General features: G+C 32.0%; 6 protein-coding genes across 6 annotated transcripts; 3 read left to right on the top strand and 3 right to left on the bottom strand.

Annotated features, from left to right (window-relative positions):
- Positions 1-1,350: 1,350 nt before the first annotated feature.
- Positions 1,351-2,001, bottom strand: efa1B (elongation factor 1-beta; the record flags this gene model as incomplete). The annotated part of the gene is made up of 1 exon (XM_020578113.1): positions 1,351-2,001. One exon carries the CDS (start codon positions 1,999-2,001, stop codon positions 1,351-1,353), a length of 651 nt encoding a protein of 216 aa, XP_020432561.1.
- Positions 2,002-2,275: 274 nt separating this feature from the next.
- mproS (prolyl-tRNA synthetase) lies at positions 2,276-7,725 on the top strand (the record flags this gene model as incomplete). Its single annotated transcript, XM_020578112.1, has 9 exons — positions 2,276-2,278; positions 3,477-3,547; positions 3,987-4,009; positions 4,153-4,277; positions 4,382-4,752; positions 5,163-5,197; positions 5,472-5,567; positions 5,724-6,295; positions 6,379-7,725. 9 exons carry the CDS (start codon positions 2,276-2,278, stop codon positions 7,723-7,725), a joined length of 2,643 nt encoding a protein of 880 aa, XP_020432560.1.
- Positions 7,726-8,901: 1,176 nt separating this feature from the next.
- On the top strand, positions 8,902-9,869 carry PPL_07274 (uncharacterized protein; the record flags this gene model as incomplete). The annotated part of the gene is made up of 2 exons (XM_020578111.1): positions 8,902-9,288; positions 9,360-9,869. 2 exons carry the CDS (start codon positions 8,902-8,904, stop codon positions 9,867-9,869), a joined length of 897 nt encoding a protein of 298 aa, XP_020432559.1.
- Positions 9,870-10,077: 208 nt separating this feature from the next.
- On the bottom strand, positions 10,078-12,737 carry PPL_07273 (uncharacterized protein; the record flags this gene model as incomplete). Its single annotated transcript, XM_020578110.1, has 8 exons — positions 10,078-10,106; positions 10,444-10,589; positions 10,731-10,804; positions 10,948-11,016; positions 11,141-11,247; positions 11,574-11,910; positions 12,008-12,202; positions 12,261-12,737. The coding sequence occupies 8 exons, from the start codon at positions 12,735-12,737 to the stop codon at positions 10,078-10,080; spliced, it is 1,434 nt and encodes a 477-aa protein (XP_020432558.1).
- Positions 12,738-13,062: 325 nt separating this feature from the next.
- Positions 13,063-14,417, top strand: PPL_07272 (CPBP family intramembrane glutamic endopeptidase; the record flags this gene model as incomplete). The annotated part of the gene is made up of 3 exons (XM_020578109.1): positions 13,063-13,068; positions 13,731-13,821; positions 14,185-14,417. 3 exons carry the CDS (start codon positions 13,063-13,065, stop codon positions 14,415-14,417), a joined length of 330 nt encoding a protein of 109 aa, XP_020432557.1.
- Positions 14,418-14,971: 554 nt separating this feature from the next.
- PPL_07271 (uncharacterized protein) lies at positions 14,972-19,242 on the bottom strand (the record flags this gene model as incomplete). The annotated part of the gene is made up of 4 exons (XM_020578108.1): positions 14,972-15,811; positions 15,892-15,952; positions 16,023-16,969; positions 17,056-19,242. 4 exons carry the CDS (start codon positions 19,240-19,242, stop codon positions 14,972-14,974), a joined length of 4,035 nt encoding a protein of 1,344 aa, XP_020432556.1.
- Between the last annotated feature and the right edge of the window lie 7 nt (positions 19,243-19,249).

Below are 19,249 nucleotides of genomic sequence, written 5' to 3'. Positions count from 1 at the left end.
AAACACTAACTATTTGTTATATATTATTATATCTCTGTATAACTAAATGTGTGTTAAATTTAAATTAGTGTGGGTGGATGTAATATAATATTTATATATCTAAAAAAAGATAAACAAATACAATGTATATATATAAAGATAATAATAAATTTGTGTAGTTTAAAACAGAACAACAACTATTGTATGACTGTTGGTTTGCTTATGTGTGTTCTTTGCCGCAAAAGAAAAAAATTTATAATTGATTTGGTTTAAATTTATGTGGTGTATAAAGAAGGATGATCATGTTATGTTTGATTGATAGCTCAGATTATTGAATTCCTCTTCTCCTTTTTCTTATTTAGTTTTGCGTCCTAAAGGTAACCACACTGTTGATGATGATGGTTGATTCCTAATTGCAACTCCTCTACAAAAAAAATTTGGAATTTTTCCTGCAAACCAAACGAAAAAAAACCACACGATAGGTGACCCTTTTTTAAAAAAAAAAAACAATTAAAAAAAAATTGTTTTTTTTTTATAACTGATTCACTTTAAATACCATAGTAAAACAGCTGACATCAATCAAGTATAAAAAAAGTCGCTGAACTTTTCTCATTGATTATCTCAACATTCTGACATAAAAATTGGTAAAAATCTAGATACGATTTTCGGCTTTTTTCAGACCATTATAAAAAAAGGTCACTTATTAAAAAAAAAAAAAAAAGATCTGAGTTTTGAGTTACTATAATAATGAATACAATTTTTAAAAAATGAGGGTTTAGAAAAAAAAATAAAATAAAAAAACCCTTTCAAAATCACTCATCAATTGATGATATTCGGAGACCTGAGTGTTGTTGAAAAAAAAAAATAATTGAAAATCAATATAAATTTTATTTTGGGCAACATTGTTGAGTCAATCTTCACCAAAGTTGACAAAATCTAACACAACATCTAAGGTATAAATATAAAGATACAGTAACCTGGTTTTTTAGTACATCAACAAATTTATTGTTATTTTAATACAATACATCCGACATCTTCTCCCCAGTTTCAAACTTTACTTTTTCTATCTTGTATTAGAAAATTCATTTTAATCGGGTATAAAAATCTATGGTGAATTAAATTCCTTCCTACATTTTCATTTATATTTAATTGATCAATTTACTTTAGAGTAAACAATGTTTACTTATTCCATCCAACAATAATTTATTAATTTAAAACCAGAGATGATTAGAGCTCTGATGATGAAAATAATTATATTGTGACAAGATAAACCTATTTGTTTTGGGGATTTCTAATTTTAGAGAAAAGATTTTAAACTTTTAAAACTTTAAATTTATTCATAATATTTTAATAAACAAATGGCAAGCGAGTTTAAATCTTGTTGAAGGCAGTGATGTCAACACTTTGTACAAAATCTTCAAAGGCCTCGATTTGCTCAGTGAGATCATCGAGACTGACTAAATCATCAACAACAACCAAGTTGATGGAGAGCTTCTTAATACCGTAACCGACTGGGACCAACTTTGAGGCACCCCACAAGAGACCGTCCATGGCGATCGAACGAACAGCCTTCTCCAACTCACCCATATCGGTGGTGTCATCCCATGGCTTGACGTCCATCATGATAGATGACTTGGCAATGACCTTCTCCTTTGGCTTCTTTGAAGCTAGGGCAGCCTTTCTACGCTCCTCCAATTGCTTCTCGTACTCTTCATCATCTTCGTCGGAACCGAACAAGTCGACATCGTCGTCATCCTTGGCTGGGGCGGCAGCAGCGGCGGCGATAGTGACGGTTTCAGCAACCTTTTCGAATTCCTCAGCAGTGTAGGCCTTGACGGTGACGAACCATCTGTTGGCATGTGGGTATTTGGTGGCACATGGGGCGGTAGCTCCGACCAAACCAAGAGCTTGGACATCAGCAGATGATGGGACAAATCCAACAATGAAAGTCTTGTCGGCCAAGTACTCGTTAAGAGCCTTGAGACCAGCTTCAGTATTCAATTCAGCAGAGAATGATGGCATTTTACTAAAAATGATAAAAAAAGAAAAAAAAATATAAAATGTTAATATATAAATATTAATTTTTAAATTTGATTAAAGAAAAAAAAAGAAAAAGAACTTGATTTGATTTACAAATTAAAGAGTAGTAATTTGTTGTTGATGATGATTTAAAGTAAACTTGCGATGATGATGATAATCTTTCTTGAATTTAATAATGTAAATGTCAAGTGATATAAAACATTTAATAAACTATAAATAAAAACTATAGAGTTGTAATGATAGCTATAATTATAATATGGTTATTTTTGTTCCGTGTGATGGTGAGTGACTTTGTTGTTTATAAAGGTTTTATCATCTTATTGGTTTTGTTAACCTAAACAAAAATTAAAAATAAACAAAAAAATGAAAAGTGGGAAATTTCACAGAGTTCCAACACTATTCTATCTTTTTTTTATTTTTCTTATAGTCCGCTATGTTTAATATCTTCCTATATAAATCCTAGATTACATTGACTGATTGCTTTCTTATTCTAAATTATCATTTGTTTAAATCCACATCCAATCTGTTGTTGAGTTGTTGTTGTTGTTGTTGTTGTTGTTTTAGTTGTTGAAGTTATATGTCAAAAATTTTTATCCCTAAAATTGTTTTAAAATAATATCGGCTACATCTAATCTCCAATCTAAAAAAAAAAAAAAAAAAAGAAAAAAAAAAGAAATAGATATATTCATAACTTTACTAGAAGAGTGTAAATATATCAAAACAAACAAATAAAACTAAACAATAAACAAATGATTAAAAAAACATCATATTAAAACAAAAAATTAATTAAATAATAAATAAATAATCAATTTTTGTTTTCAAGTGCGTCTTGATTAAATATAAGAAGTTCTCTTTCTTTTTTGTTTTCTTTGTTCTTGTTCCTTTTTCTTTTAATTAATTAATTAAATGATACAAACCTGTTATATATGTGTTGTTGTTGTGTGAGTGACAAAGAAGAAAGTGAAGACAGTGCGGTGTGTGTTGTTGAGAACCAAAACTCTATCAAAATTTCAAATTTTTTTGTTTCGAAATTTTAAAGTGAGAGGCTTAATTTTTTTTTAAAAATAAATAAAATAAAGACAAAACGTTATTAAGATTTTATTTTTTTTTGGCCCACTGAAAAAAGAAAAAAATCAACGTTACCAAACATGAAATTGAAAATAACAAAAAAAAACCAAAATTGAAAATCAACCACCACAAAACACAACACAATATTTATCAAAAAAAAAAGTGTGTTAATTTAATTTAAAAATAAAATTTTTTTTTATTAATTTTTTTTTTTTTTTAGTTGTTAAATTAATTTAAACAACAAATAAATTCAAATTTAAATTCACACACAACAACAACAACAACACAAAACCACACACTCATTCACTCATCTAACATCTCAAGTTAGTTTATTAACAACCAAAACAACAACAGCAACAACAACTATAACAAAGAACTAATTAAAACAGAACAACAAATCAAACAGCAATAACAGTAGTACCGTCCTATCATATTTCAAAGTTAAGATTACTACTAAAAAGTAAACTTTTTTTTTCAATTCAATTCAACTTTATAAATATTTATGTTAAAAGAGAGTAGTCTAGTAACATTGTTTTTAATTTTTTTTGAATATTTTTTTTAGATTGGGCAAATTTAATAGTATTCAATAGTTTTGTTAATTAATACATTAATTGACATTGTAGAGTACAGATATTACTTCGTAGTGAGGAACGTCGGTACTGCAGATAGATAGATAGAAGATAGCTTACTTATATAGGGAAAGAAGAATTTAGCCAAACAGAAAGAAAAGAAAAAGAAAATAACAGAACAGAATAGAGCGTAACATTTTAAGCTTTCAAACTAAGAATCAACCAATATAATAATATAGTTGATATCCTATAGAAAGAGAAAGAAAGAAAGATAGAAAGAAAGATCAAACTTTTTTATTTTTTGATATAAATTTTTTTTTTTTTAAAAAGAGAAATAATACTGGATTCAAGCAGTATTTAATCTATTGACCTGCATAGTTTGGATAGTAACCTTTGTGAAACTACCCAAACTTCCAATATCACTCAATCCTGGCTGTGGAACACTTCGTCGTCAATAATGACTCCTCTACAACTTCACAGTTTGCATTGTATCCAGGTAGCAGGTTCACTGGCTCACAAAAGAGTGAGAAGACATCGTACCCTGTTCACGTCGACATAAAGAGTGTCGATTTTAAGAATTCGATACTCTCTGGATACCTTACTATTTCTGGTTTAACAGAGGTATGATTGATTGATTGACTTGACCATTTCTGTGACATTTTTAATCTATAACTAATTCATTTTTTCATTCTTTATTATTGTTCCCATCAAAAAAAAAAATAAAGAAATATCCTGTTTTAACAACATTTTTCGAAGCAGAGATTATTGGCGATAAACATTCATTCCTCACTAGAAAATGGGATGCCAACGAAACGGTGGATATGGAACACTGGAAGCAGTTCAGTCCCGCTTTCGATCCGTACATCAACAAGTTTAACAAAGATGATTTCAAACCGGATTTCACCAATAGCGACTACATTTTCATGCGTTGGAAAGAGTATTTCTTGGTGCCCGATCATCATGTCCGCAGCATAGAGGGTGCATCCTACGAGGGATTCTACTACATCTCATACCAGCGCTCAACTGGTACCATCAAAGGATACTACTACCATCATCTCAGTGAGTGGTATCAATCATTGGAGCTCAAACACGAAAAGCAAAATTGTTTCTCAACCTTTGAATTCAGATAAACAACATTTGTCAAACTAACTATATAGTTGTGACGTGACCAACTTGTTTTTTCTTTTTAAAATTGGAATCAATCAAAAGAAATCATTTGGTCACAAAACAAAACAAAACAAATCAGCCAAACAATTACAGCAACCAATCATTTAATCAATCAATCGACCAACTAATCAAACAACGAATAACTACAAGACAAACAACAACATAGCACCTCTTTATTATGGTGCATTCCTTATCATTCCTTATCATACAATTTCATTTCATTCCATTCACTCAGTTACTCATTCATTAATTTGATCATTTTTTTTTCTATTTCAACTCTATCATATCTCAATCATCGCGATCGATCTTATTATATAGTTAGTTTAGCAAATTTAACAGGAGCTTCCGTTATTATTCACCATCAACATGTTGTAGTTTTATTCAATACCTTATACCTTAAATCGTCATCCCCTATCAAATGTAATCAAATCTAATTAAATCCTAAACTTTAATCTAAATTAATTGTTATCCTTAACATACGCAAATAACAATAAAATAAATAATTATGTCATATTTAAATTATATTAATTTTCTAATTACAACATCTTTCTTTAAAGTATAAATTGTAAACTTATTTATACTTTCCACATTAAAAACATGTAGATATCTGATACTACAGATTCATATATCGAGACTTTTTTATTGCAGGATTAAACTATGATAAAACCAATGTACATATTCCGAGTTTCATCATATCTACAGCACCCAAACAAACAGAAGAGCAACCGACAAGTTCATTAAAAAGTAATTTATAAATAACAATAAATATTTAATATTAAAATTAATTTTTCATTTTTTGATACATCATTTTTAAGTTTTACAATGAAAATTAATCTGACGACCGATCTTTTCCTTTGATTTATTTTAATTTCTTCCAATTAATATCTTTGATTAAAAAAGATAAAATGTTATCTTTATATAGATCATCTATTAGATTAGGTAATAATATATTAAGATACAATAATAATGTTCGAATACAACAAAAATCTGTAAATGTAGTTGATTCAACTGAAGTGGTAGCCAATTGTGCCATGGTTTCTAATGGTTCAGTACACGTTCATTCAACTATAGCACAACAACAACAACAACGTAGTTTCTGTAGTAATTCCAATAATAAATTCAATCAAAACACTTTGAATCAAACAATTATACATCAGCAATTGCAGCAACATCAAACTAGCTATGTACATCGTGTACTCAGATCAAAGTTGTTCATCCCAATGCAGAGAGATCAACCACTAGACAAAGACATGCTCAAAAGTCAACTTCTAATGCAAAAGACTGGTATGATTAGAAGAGCATCACTCGGAATGTACATGACATTGCCGCTTGCACATCGTGCTCTTGAGAATCTCATCAAGATCATCGATCAGGAGATGAGCAACATTGGTGGTCAAAAGTTATCAATGCCAAAGTTACTCTCAAAGGAGCTCTGGGAGAAAACAGGTAGATGGGAATCATCAGGTGATGAAGTAGGTATCATTAGCTGCTAATATAATATTATAACAAACAAATCATCATATTAATCAAAGTAAAACTTGTGTTTGTTTTTTAGTTAATAAAAGTTAAAGATAGAAAAGGTGAGGAATATTGTTTAGCACCTACACATGAGGAGATTTTCACATCGATGCTTGCAAACGAGAGAATCGCAACCAATAATCTACCAATGAAGTTGTATCAGATCGGTGATAAGTATCGTGATGAGATAAGACCGAGATTCGGATTGCTGAGAGGTCGTGAGTTTCTCATGAAAGATATGTATTCGTTCGACAAGTCGGTGGCCGATGCCGAGGAGACTTACAATCTCGTAAAGACTGCGTATCATCGAATATTCTCGCGTCTCGGTGTCAACTACGCGTGTGTCGAAGCCGACAGTGGAAACATTGGTGGATCTACAAGTCACGAGTTCCAAATTATCACGGATGTCGGTGAGGACACCATTGTCAGCTGCTCGAAATGCGGACATTCCGCCAATCTCGAGAAAGCCGACGCCGAATGCGAGCCACACCCCGAGAAATCACCGATTCGCGCCAGTTTCGCCATGCTCAAAAACAGTGCCGGCGAGACTACCATCATCCAACTCTGGACATCTAGCTCCGACCAACCAAATCTCCACTCTACTAAATCACATTTCTCCAACATCGTTATGTTTGAACCGATCGATTCCAAACAAAAAGATGCATTGCTTGCGAAATCACCAAATACTCCGATTCGTGTTTTCATTGACCAGTCGATTCAAAACAATTCCAACTTTGAAAAGATCTATCCATCGATGTCGTCGTCTTTACAGTCATTTACCGTTGGAAGATTCCGCGAGGTGAAGGAAGGTGACCGTTGTGTCCGACCAGAGTGTACTTCCGATGCCGAGAGAGGATTGATGAAGTTCAATCGTGGTATTGAAGTCGGTCACATCTTCAGACTCGGAACCAAGTATTCCGTTCCACTGAAAGCCAATATAAAGAATTCCGAGGGTGTCGACGTACCTATGGAGATGGGATGCTACGGAATTGGAGTGAGTCGTTTGATGGCGGCTTTGGTGGAGGCACACAAAGATTTGGACGGAATCGTATGGCCTATACAAGTGGCACCCTACAAACTTATCATTTTGCCATACGCCACCGAGTTGGAAACAGAGAATTTGAGGAAAGCAACAGAGTTGTACGATTATCTATCAAAGGAGCCATCTCTGACCAATCAAATCATTTTAGAGGATCGTTTGGACATTACATTCGCCAGACGTATAAAAGAGGCAACAATCATAGGAGTGCCATACATCCTCTTTGTAACACAGAGCAAAACCAGAGATCAAGACGTTTACGAACTGGAGGATAGAACTACCGGTGAGAAATCATTTTTCAATATGGTAGAATTACTTTATTTCTTTAGATTTAAATTATCATAATTAAAATGTAAACTAAAGATACAAGAATTTTATTTTTATTATAATAATATTGTTAAAAAATACAATGTCTTAATTGTTGTTGGCTTTTGAAATTTATGGATTCTGGTCATATAATTGGTTACTAATAGTAATATGGTTCTCTTTGAACATAGGGTTCTGATGAACTCCATCCATCTTTACTCCAGGTCCAAATGGATTTGAGATGACACCTTTTTTCTTTTGAATCATATAGGCAGCTGCTACTAACCCGGTTAACACTAATCCACTTGAGTTGGCGGTATAGTAGGAAGTTGTGTTGGTTCTTCAGTTGGGAATATAAACTTTGTAAAAGTAATAAAAATACCTATAAAATTGATTTCGTTGAAAATATTGTACAATATTACAGAGTTTCAGATTTAAATATAACCTCAGGAAATTTAACTTATGAAAATGATACTTTGTCAAATTTAAATAAAAAAGCATATATAAATGTAAGTCTATTAATATCTATTTAAATTCACATATAAAAACAAAACTAACTTTACATAAATTTATAGCAATATGTTTCACTTGATATATTCTATTGAAAAACAGTAGCAAAATAAAAAAATTTTAGTGGTTGATACCAAATTTTAATTTTTTCCATATGTCATTGAATCGAATGAAACACTTAATATATTATCAGATCTAATATTAATTGAATTATTAAATAATAGTAATATTTATTAAAAAAAAGTTTATTTCGGAGATAATTAAAACTATTTATTAATTATCTTTATTTTAATTAATAATTTGAAACACTTACTTGGAGCTCCTGATCAAGATTACCTTGAGATATATTCAATATGGTGGAAATGGTATGAGTATTTCATTCTTTAGTAGGTGTAACAGGTTCAATAATTTTTTTTTTTTCAAATATTGTTAAATTGTTATATTAGATTTAAATTTTTAATTTGGATTTCATTTTTCAATTACAGGAAGAAGCAGAATTTTGTGTTGTGTAACATTGCCATAGAATACAAAACGATTTTCCACTATTCAAAGAGTATAAAAAGAAGTATGTTTTTCAGTTTAGAAACAAACCAAAATAAAAAAGAATTCTAAATGTTGTCATTACAAAAACTAATAGATAAAATTCCAAAGGGTTGGAGTTTACCAATGAATCCATATGATCCTATGGAAATAGTATTTGAAAAAATGGAAAAATTTGGAATCTTAAATGATGAAAATCGTGAAAAATATAGACCAGCATTTAAAGGAACCTCATTTTTCGCAAGAAACATGTGGTCTTTAGCCGATAATCAAGCTATTGTACTAGGCACTCAATTCTGTATTTTCGCTCAGATTTTTGATGACCTTATTGATAGTAATGAACCAGAATATGGAATTAAAATAATCAATAGAGCAATCAATATATTTAAATTGGGTAAACTTGAAGATGATCCAACACCACTTGAAAGAAATTTGTTTGATATTCATCAGAATCTAGAAATCAGAATTGGAGATCAACACCCATTGATGAATCTTTTCAGAAATTCCTTCATTGATTATTTTGACAATTTAATTCCGTGGCAGTGTATGAAGGTATTTAATTTTATTTGTTTAACTTTATATATCAATTTACTAAAGGATAGATTTTTTTTTGGTTTTTTTAGAAATTGGAAGGTGATATGAGTATGAATTTATATTATAATATTCGAAGACAAAATATGGGAATGGAACCAACTTTTTCTTTAGGTGTATTATTCACTATGAAAAGATTAAACCCTGATATTCTTCTTGACCCACTTTGGAAAAGTTTATCGGATTATTCAGGAAAAATCGCTGCTCTATACAATGATATTTTCTCTTATGAAAAGGAACTTAGAGAAAAAGATGTAAGAATGAATAGTTTCTATTTTATGAAAACACAAAACAATTGGTCTGATCAAGAATGTTTTGATTTCATGGATAAAGAATTGGATAATTGTTTTGAACAATATATTATTCATGAAAACCTGATAATTCAAAAATTCATTCCAACTCTTCAAAACAAAGAGGATGAAGAAGAATTATACCAAATCGTTGGACGTTTTCATTTAATCTTGACTTCCATAATATCTATGTATCTACAAAAACCATCATATAAATCACAAGATTCTATCTTTGTTGAACTTAGAATCTAAAAATAATCAATTTGGTTCTCCATTAAACAAAAAAAAAAACAATATTATTTAATAAATATCAATAATACATGTGAGACACATCATATTTTTTTGATAGTTGCAAAATAACACTAGTGCATCTCTTGTTTCTTTTTTAAAACAATTTTATTTTTACTTAAGTAAAATGTTGTCTTTTTATTAAAATATCTTTTGAAACAAAAATAATATATTAGTAACGAGTAACATACACAAAGCTTACTTTCAAATAAATAAAAAATTGAAACAATGGTTATTAACTTGGTGTTAAAGACATGTCGCTCAACAGATTGTGGTGGGAATAACTTCAACATGGTCTCGATCAGAGTGATAAAGATGGAAATGAGATAGTCACGCTCGGTGTTTGTTCGCCATGTAGGTTCTTTCGATTCGATCGATGTGTTTTGATCTTCGATGATCTCACGGTACTGATCGAGCAGTGTCCAATAGTCGATCTTGACCTGGTCGTGCAACGGACGGATCAGTCAGAGTGCGTCGTCGTGCCACCGAGGTCTGTGTCTGTTGAGAATGATTAATTAAATACTTTTTTACAACTTACTTGAATATTCAATGAATTCAATAACTTCATACAAGATACAATCAAATAATGATGGTACATTCTTTGATGGTGACAAATCTATTTGATTTTGAACATAGTCTTTAAATTTAAATTGATACATCTTTTGTTTATCGTCATGACTCAAACTAAATAGTAAGTTGTAAATGATAATAAGTATATTAATAATATAAACAAATACATAGCTAACTATATTGTTTTTGTTGTTGTTGTTGTTGTTGTTGTTGTTGTTGTTGTTGTTGTTGTTGTTGTTGTTTTATAAAACATACCCTTCCAATCCTTCAAAGATTTGTTGAAAGTTAAATTGTATGAGAATCATGAATAAATTGATGACTTGTAATGACTTTTGAATTAATTTCTTAATACCCAATAGATTTCTCTTTTAATTCTGTATAAAATTATTATTATTATTATTATTATTATTAAAGATAGAATAAGTTAGTAACTAAATGATTATTTTGATCTTTGTAAATTGTAACTACTTACCTTTAATGCATCTTCATCAGTTGATTGTTCATTGATTGCTTTCTTTGAGATTGGAATGTCAGATTCGTTCTTTTGTACAAGATTCGAGTTCTCCAAGAACAACAAGAGGTTGACGAGGTGCGATTGAATGGTTTTCAGTTGGATTGCGGACCATGGACAGTGTGAGTTGCTGGCATCGATCAATACCTCTGACCAGATCGGTGAGAGCACACGACTGATGTAGGCAACGACAGCGTTGTGCGCATTCGAATAGACAATTTAAATAGGTTGCAATTTTTTCATTATAAATTGGAATTGATTCTTTTATATTTTTTAAAGGAATGTTTGGAATAATAGGTTCAGAAGAATTCTGATCATATGGTTTAAACAAAATATTTGTTTGAATAAAACAAAAATATAATGATTGATCGCTCTACAAATCGTCAAATTTTGAATAATCTACAGGCAATACTAAATAAATAAAATAATAATAATATTTTTGAAAGAAACATGATTTTCAATAAAAATAAATTAATTATTGTTGTTTGTAAATCATAAAAATAAATTTATTTTAATTAAGTCAAATTATTTTGTTGACATTTGTTAATTTTTTGGTTCGTACATTATATTATCGATTGTTGAGTTACTGTGAACGAATAATGGGTTGTTTTGAACATTGCCCATTGCGTTACCTGATGGTACATTGATCTGCTCAAACTTTTTCTTGGCGAAGAAGGCAGCTGCACCAATAGCGGCAGCGGCAACAGCAGCGCCCACTATAGCGACAGCAATCACTGGTCCTTTCTTACATTTGAAAGGTTGTGGTGATCTATCACATTCACCAATCTCTGATGTTGGGGTAGGTGTTGGATTGGATGTTGGGGTAGGTGTTGGTTTAATGGTTGCAGTCGAATTCACAATGGAGAATGATAGTGTTTCATTAACAATAAACTTGCAGTGATATATATCCAATTTTGTTAATTTCTAATTAGAATTAAAAAAATATTGTTAAAATTATAAAATAAAAAAAAGACATATATCAAAAAATAAAATAAAATAAAATAAAATTATTTCAACTTACATTATAAAATTGAGATGCATCAAAACTGTAAAGCACCTGTGTGTCATTGAATGACCAACTATATTTACCTGATTCAAAATCTAGTGAAAAATATTGTTGTTGACCATTTGTATAGCCACCATTATCAAATATCAATTGATTATCTAGGAATAGCCAGAGATTATCTGCAGTTGAAAACTCAACTTGTGAAGTTTCCTAAATTAAAATTAATAATTTATTTTTGGTTAAAAAAATAATAATTTTATATACATACAGAGAATGTCCAATTAGTATTAATTTGTAAACAAAAAGTTGGTCTATTGACATATTGACAACTTAAGTCTTCGGGTGGAAAGAAATTGGCTTGTTGGTAGAGATAGGTTGACATATTCTTTTCGGCAGTTACTTGAACAGTGGTTTCACTGAGAGTGAAATTGGATTCGATTATACAGAGTGGACTTGGTACGGTTCCGTTCCAGATAAATTCAAAGTCACTATATTTTGAAACGGTAGGTAAACGGCGAGTTGTAGAATCATTCAAAACTGGATAGCCAATTAGATCTAATTCATTGTTCACAATATTCGGTAGATATTCATAGCCTGGAGTTTGTTTTTTTACATCCATATATCCATTGGAGAAATAATATCTCTCTCTATAAAAAGTGGCTGGCCAAAGCACATCTGCTCTAGCCACATTGTAAAAAGTCGTCAATATTATTAATATTGGAAAAAAATAAAATTTTATATACATATTTGAAGTTATATAGATATAGATAGATAAAGATAGATAAAATATTTAAACAGTTTAATGTGGAATGAAGTAAACTGGTTGGAATTGAGTCAAAAGGAGAAGTTTAGTAAATTTTTTTTTTTTTTTGATGTGTTATTTGTTTTATTTGTTTCAAACAAGGTTAGTTGTGTGAAAGTTACAAATAAATAATTTTAAATTAAAAAGGACACCCATTATATTTAAAAGTGAAATGGTAGAATTAGTCAGGTAAATCTCGATCAATGTCAACATATCAAACAGAAAAACCACCACTTCTAAACACAAAAATGAGGGTGAAAATATAAAAATGATTGTGATTGACTAAATGTGTGTGTTGTGGCACCACAACTTTATTTTTTCATTAAATTTGATTGTTTCAACCTACTATTTCTCTTTCTTTTTAACACAATGAAAACATCATTTTTTACTATTGATTGTTCTGTTTGTATAAAGTGTCAGTGTTATATGTTTGTTTGTGGTTGTTTTGATTCTTTAAAGTTTTTTAAATGAGCTTTAGATCTAAATCTCACATCCCAATGATAAACAATCAATCAATGATATGAATGTTGAATACCCCAACATTACTCTCTATATATATAACATGTTCTAAAACATTATTATAAAACAAGAAAAGTAACAGATTTAATTAATAATCGCATTTATTGTTGTTCTATTTTCAATCATTGCTAATTGAAATTGATTTATATATATTTTAAATAATAATAAAATAGATAGAGATATAAAAATGATCGAATTTAACAAAAGTCTTTTTGTTTTATGCAAAGGTTTCAGGACAAATTTCAAAATAAAAGAAAATAAAAAAATCTTTTTGGGTCTGGGAGTGGGGATCTATTTTTTTATTATTATTAAAATTAACAAAAAAAGTAAAGGGCAGATTTTGGAGAATATTTATTCATTAACATTCATATCCAAAAAATAATAATATTTTATATTTATTTGTTTAATTAATAAAAGTTAATTTTCATGACTATTGAGCTATATCCACAGTTGAATGGACTAACAGCTATCGGTATATCAACATTACTCTCTGTGTTGTTTGTCGGTGGTCTGTATGTTTTTTCATCGGGCGACAGAGATGATCCTGAAGTCATAAAGCGAAGATCACAGAGTGTCATTATTACCTCTATCATTTCATATGCCATTGTATATTATATCATTCCTAATTCACCACAGGTAAGCAATCATTTCAAACAACAATTTTACAAAACATCATGACAATATATATATATATATTAATTATAAATGTGAATTCAGAAAATAGATATATTCTTACAGATAGTAGGAATTAATAATAAATCATTTGGGTGGGGTATTATTTTACCGTTTCTTTTAACTTTGATCCTATTTTTTGGACCGTTGGTAATGTTTTATCTTGACTATGGTGTGGTCGATGAATTCATTTCTTTAGGCGACATTGACTTGCGTTGGCTAAGAAACTATGTAATTGGACCTATTGTTGAAGAGGTTGTCTATCGTTCCTCTATTTGTCCGATTCTTTACTTTGCAGGATTCAGTTCAACCAACATCATTTTGTTCTCACCATTACTCTTTGGTCTTTCACATCTCCATCATATCTATCCACTTAGAAAGAGACGTTCCGATAATATTAATAGAATAGTAACAAGTTGTAAGTTAATATAAACATAATAATAATAATAATGATGAACATCAACAATGCATAAACTAAACTAATCAAAATCGAATCGAATCGAATCGAATTGAATCGAATCAAATTCAAATCAAAAATGAATATAGTGTTACAGGTAGCTTATACAAGTTTGTTTGGAATGTATTCAGCACTGATATTCATGCGTACTGGTAATATTGTATCGTGTGTCTTGGTTCATAGTTTTTGTAATATGATGGGACTGCCGAGATTCCAAGACATCTCTGATCACTCACACTCCAAAGGTAACTAGCACTGTTGCATCTCTTCACTAAACCAAACATACTAACGCCTATTCATATATGAATATCTCACTAGTTCTTACATTTAGTTTTGTACTAGGATTGATTGGATTCTTTTATTTCTTGACACCATTGACCGATCCTGTTTATTTCCATTCAATTTATATCGATCATTCAAGCGTTTAATAAAAAAAAAAAAAAACTATAGTTTATTTATTTCATACAGGTATTACACTATATTATTATTATATAGAGTATATAGTTCGAATGAACTATTATTATTATTATTATGGGTTATAGGCTAGAATTGCATTGACAATATCACCATTGGCCTGTCTCATCAATTTGATGGCTACATCTTCAGTGATTTTCAGGGTGGACATGATCAAGCTGATATCATATGGATCAAACTTTTTCTGCATTTGTTGCTTTTGGAGTTCCAGTTGGTGAGCAGACTCCAGACTGACCTCTGGTACTTGTGCTTCTTCGATGGTCGGTGCAGGTGTCTCAATGACATCGCCAGTGAAATAACGGATACGATCAGAGATTGAAGTGTACTTTGCATGCTCAGTACCAAACACCTCCTTAATGATATCGAGTGCTTTGATGAAATATTCTTTGGAGCGTTGGTGACTACCATACTGGAACTCCAACTCTGCACGATTCGTCCAGATATCAGCAATCTCTGGATGTCCAGCACCAAGATCCTCCACCAGAATACTATATGCCAATTCGTAAGTTGATCTTATTTGTTCGATATTGAATGGTTCAATTGTTTTGGTTGGTGTTACAATTGATTTACTACTACTATTATTTGTAGTATTATTGTAGTTGTTGTAATTATTGTAGTTATTATAGTTGTCATTGTCATTGCTATTGATTGTTATTTGTGGTTGATTTGATTTCTCTCTTGCAATCTTGACTTCACAGAGTGAGTTCAAGAAGATTCCAACCTTTGGATGTCTATCGCCAAGGTCAGCACGAGTGATAGCTATGGCACTATCGATATACTCGATTGCTTTATCAAATTGTTGTAGTCCTAGATTCAACAAACCAAGACCATACAACACCTCTGCGTATTCAGAGTGTTTATTACCAAGTGATTTCTCGATAATATTTAATGCTTTCTATAATATTATAATAAAATACAACATCATTAAAATACAATTTAATTTTAAACAAAAAAATCAAAACTTTATCATCTTACATTATACATAGATTTAGCTACATCAAACTTTCCAGTTTTACGATACACATCAGCTAGATTACTGGTTATAAATAGTATAAGATTAATAACCAATAATAATAATACATATAATCATTATTTATAATAGTTACTTTGTGTAGATACCAAGTTTAGGATGATCAGAACCTAATGATTTTGATACAATAGCGATGGCTCGTTTGTATTCCTTTTCAGCGAGTTGGTATTTAGATTGTTTCTTATAGACCAATCCCATGCTGTTGAGTATCTCTGCTACCTCTGGATGATCGAATCCAAAGTGATTCTGTGAGATCGACAATGATCTCGAGAAGAGAGTTTCACACTGTTTGTAGTCACCAAGCTTACGGTAGCAATCACCAAGATTATGAATAAAGAAACCAACTTTGGTATGTGATTTACCAAGTGCATTCTCACCGATGGTCAATGCTTTCTTGTAGAATTCGATTGCATCTTTATAGTGACCGAGTTTCTTTCGGATCAATCCAAGATTGTTGTAGATCTCTGCTACCTCTATGTTGTCTTGACCAAGCTTTGCGATAAGAATGGCGAGTGCTTGGTTGTAGATCTTCTCTGCCTCTGAGAATCGATCCTCTTTACGTTTGGTATCGGCGAGATCACAGAGATACAGACCGTAGTTTGCATGATCTTCACCGCTGTTCTTCTTTACGATATCGAGTGCTTTGAGGTAGTATTCGCTTGCCTTCTGGTAGTGACCAAGCTTCTTCTCCACTAGACCGAGATCTTTGTAGAGTTCAGCGAAACTGATATCATCTTTCGCTCTGATGTTGTTGAGAATAGTCAAAGTCATTTGATAATATTGACTTGCACGATCGAATATCGCTTTCTTTCTGTAGATATCACCGAGATTCAAATAGAGATTGGCTAGCTTTGAGTTGAATAGCTGTGGACCAACTGTTGCTGTCTCTTGGTATCCAAAGTATCTATGGATAATCTTTGTTGCTCTTTCATAGTACTCTAACGCTTGATCATAGTTTGCTTGTTTCTTCAAACCAATACCAACCAATAATAAAGATTCACAAGTTCCATATTGATCTGCACCCTAATATATATATGATAATCTTATTATTAGCTACTACTACTACTACTAATTGCTAATCTATCCAATTATTATTTATGATTACTTACAAATATATTCTCTGAAATGGCTAATGCTTTCTCAGATAAATAGGTTGATGTTTCAAGTTTAGATTGTTTCAATGTGATGGTTGAGAGTGTTTCAATGTCGAGTTGAACATTGAGACTGACTTCACCGTTGAGTTGGATGTGATAGTCTTTGGCAGTGTCAATGATAGTCCATGCATCGTCGTAGAACGAAAGATACTCAAAGAAAAGTCCGAGAACTCTGGTGGTCTCTGCCTGTTCTTGTAGAGGTGCGGTGTATCTACTGAATTCCGTTCGGTAGAGATGAATAATCTGCTTCTTATCGGTACCAATAAATTGCCAGAGTTCTAACAATCCAGCGTTTCCATATTCACCGACCAACAGCGAGAGGTATTGTAGATTGAGTAGGAACTTCTCTAGAGATTTGGCATCGTTGTTTGCCTTGAGATAACGAGGTAGCAGTTGAACTCTACGCTTTGGTGAAGCAGGACAATCTTGACTGTTGAAATAGCTACATAGTAAGCCAAGATACTTTGATTTCGATGAGGAAACGACTACGTTTTTTTGAACGGCATCACGTAGTGGCTGTGAGTGTAAGCCGAGGAAGTTACTACGTCCATCCATCGAGAGTATTCCTCTTGCTGCCGAAATGAATCCAGAACTATTGGTCAGTTGTAGCATTGACATTAGTTCCTCTTCGTACAATCCAAAGTTACTGTGATGCAGCAGACTTAGTGTGTCTTGTACGAGGTTGTCGGGATAGAGTGCATCGGATTTCCAACGATTGACAATTGATTGGAACAACTGATCCAAAGTAACACATCTAAGCATAGTATTCAACTTGTCGTCGATCGTCTCAAATGTTGCAGTGGTAATCAATTCATTTAGAACCATCGATAGGAACAGAGGTGTTTGATCGAGCTTGGCAAGTTTCTCTAGTTGTTTGTTGTCCAGGCTCTTTCCGACCACCGAGAGGTACATTGAAGAGAATTCACTTCTCATATCGGCGTTGATGAATTTAACAACTGGAACAGCTATGGTTTGTCGATAGAGATTGTTTAGAATTCTGGTTGTCTCTGTCTGGTTGGAGAGTGTGGTGGATAGGATTATCTTGATGGAACTGCCGGCCAGTTGACGCGGTAGGATCGAGTCGAGATTGAATGGCTTCTCGAAACGATCGATACCATCGATGATCCAAATGAACTTGCGATTATCACGTGTGGCAACACTGAACCAGAAATCAATGTCTTCTTTCAGGAGAGCAGGATCGTCAGGGATAGGCACCTGACTGGCAGTGGCAGCTTTGATAATTTCAAATGTTGACTTTAGAACTTCGTATGGCTGATAGCTCTTTGGTGACAATCCAACCACTATGGCAACTACGAATGTCTTATTGACATCGACTCGCTTATCCAATTCATTAATTAACCAGTGACCGATGTGTGTCGATTTACCTACACCACTCTCACCGACTACCAACAACGGTGATGATTGGCTGGATTGTACGTATTCATTCAAACTATCGATAGCAGCAATATTACACTGTAAATATACTTTTGAAAGTTGTTTGAAGTAAGAGATATTCATATCGAGATCCAACTGATGTTGTTGAGTATGTTGTAGTTGTTCTGACAATGGATATTGAGATTCAATCGAATCTGTTATATCTCTATAGACAGTCTTTATCCAACTGTTCAAATCGGATTCACCATAGCTTGAATTCAAAAGTTTGTGATCTTTAATCTTTGATTTAAGACTATGGAGTTTAGCTTGCGCTCCCGGAGAATTATCGTTGCTGCTCTGAGTAGGAGAATTGTTACGATCGGTCTTAGAAGTTGGTGTCGATTCCTTTTCATAGAAGAAATGGTATTTTGGTGTCGGTGCGAATTTAGTTGCTTGTAATATCTCTAGATCGGTAACACTGTGTCCGTGATAGCTGTTCATCCATGGACGAGTCAGCTGTGCACTCTTAAAGGCGGAATCGTAGAGTTCACCTTCACACCAACCATAGCGATCACCAAGCAAAGACAGGAAATGTGTACAGACAGCCACCTCGTTCAAACAGGTGGTGATTGAGTTTAGTCGTTGAGTCTGCTCTCTGGTGATACCCCAACGCAGATCAACGAATGAAAAGTCAAGTTGACGTTCACGACAGAATGCATGTAACTCTGCCATCAGATGACCTACCAACAACTCACGCTCCTCTTTCATATCGGTA

Source organism: Heterostelium album, assembly GCF_000004825.1.
Source record: "Heterostelium album PN500 unplaced genomic scaffold PPL_scaffold6, whole genome shotgun sequence".
In the NCBI taxonomy this organism is placed as follows: Eukaryota; Evosea; class Eumycetozoa; order Acytosteliales; family Acytosteliaceae; genus Heterostelium; species Heterostelium album.
The sequence above is the reverse complement of the archived record's forward strand: the minus strand, read 5'-3'. Positions and strand labels throughout refer to the sequence as shown.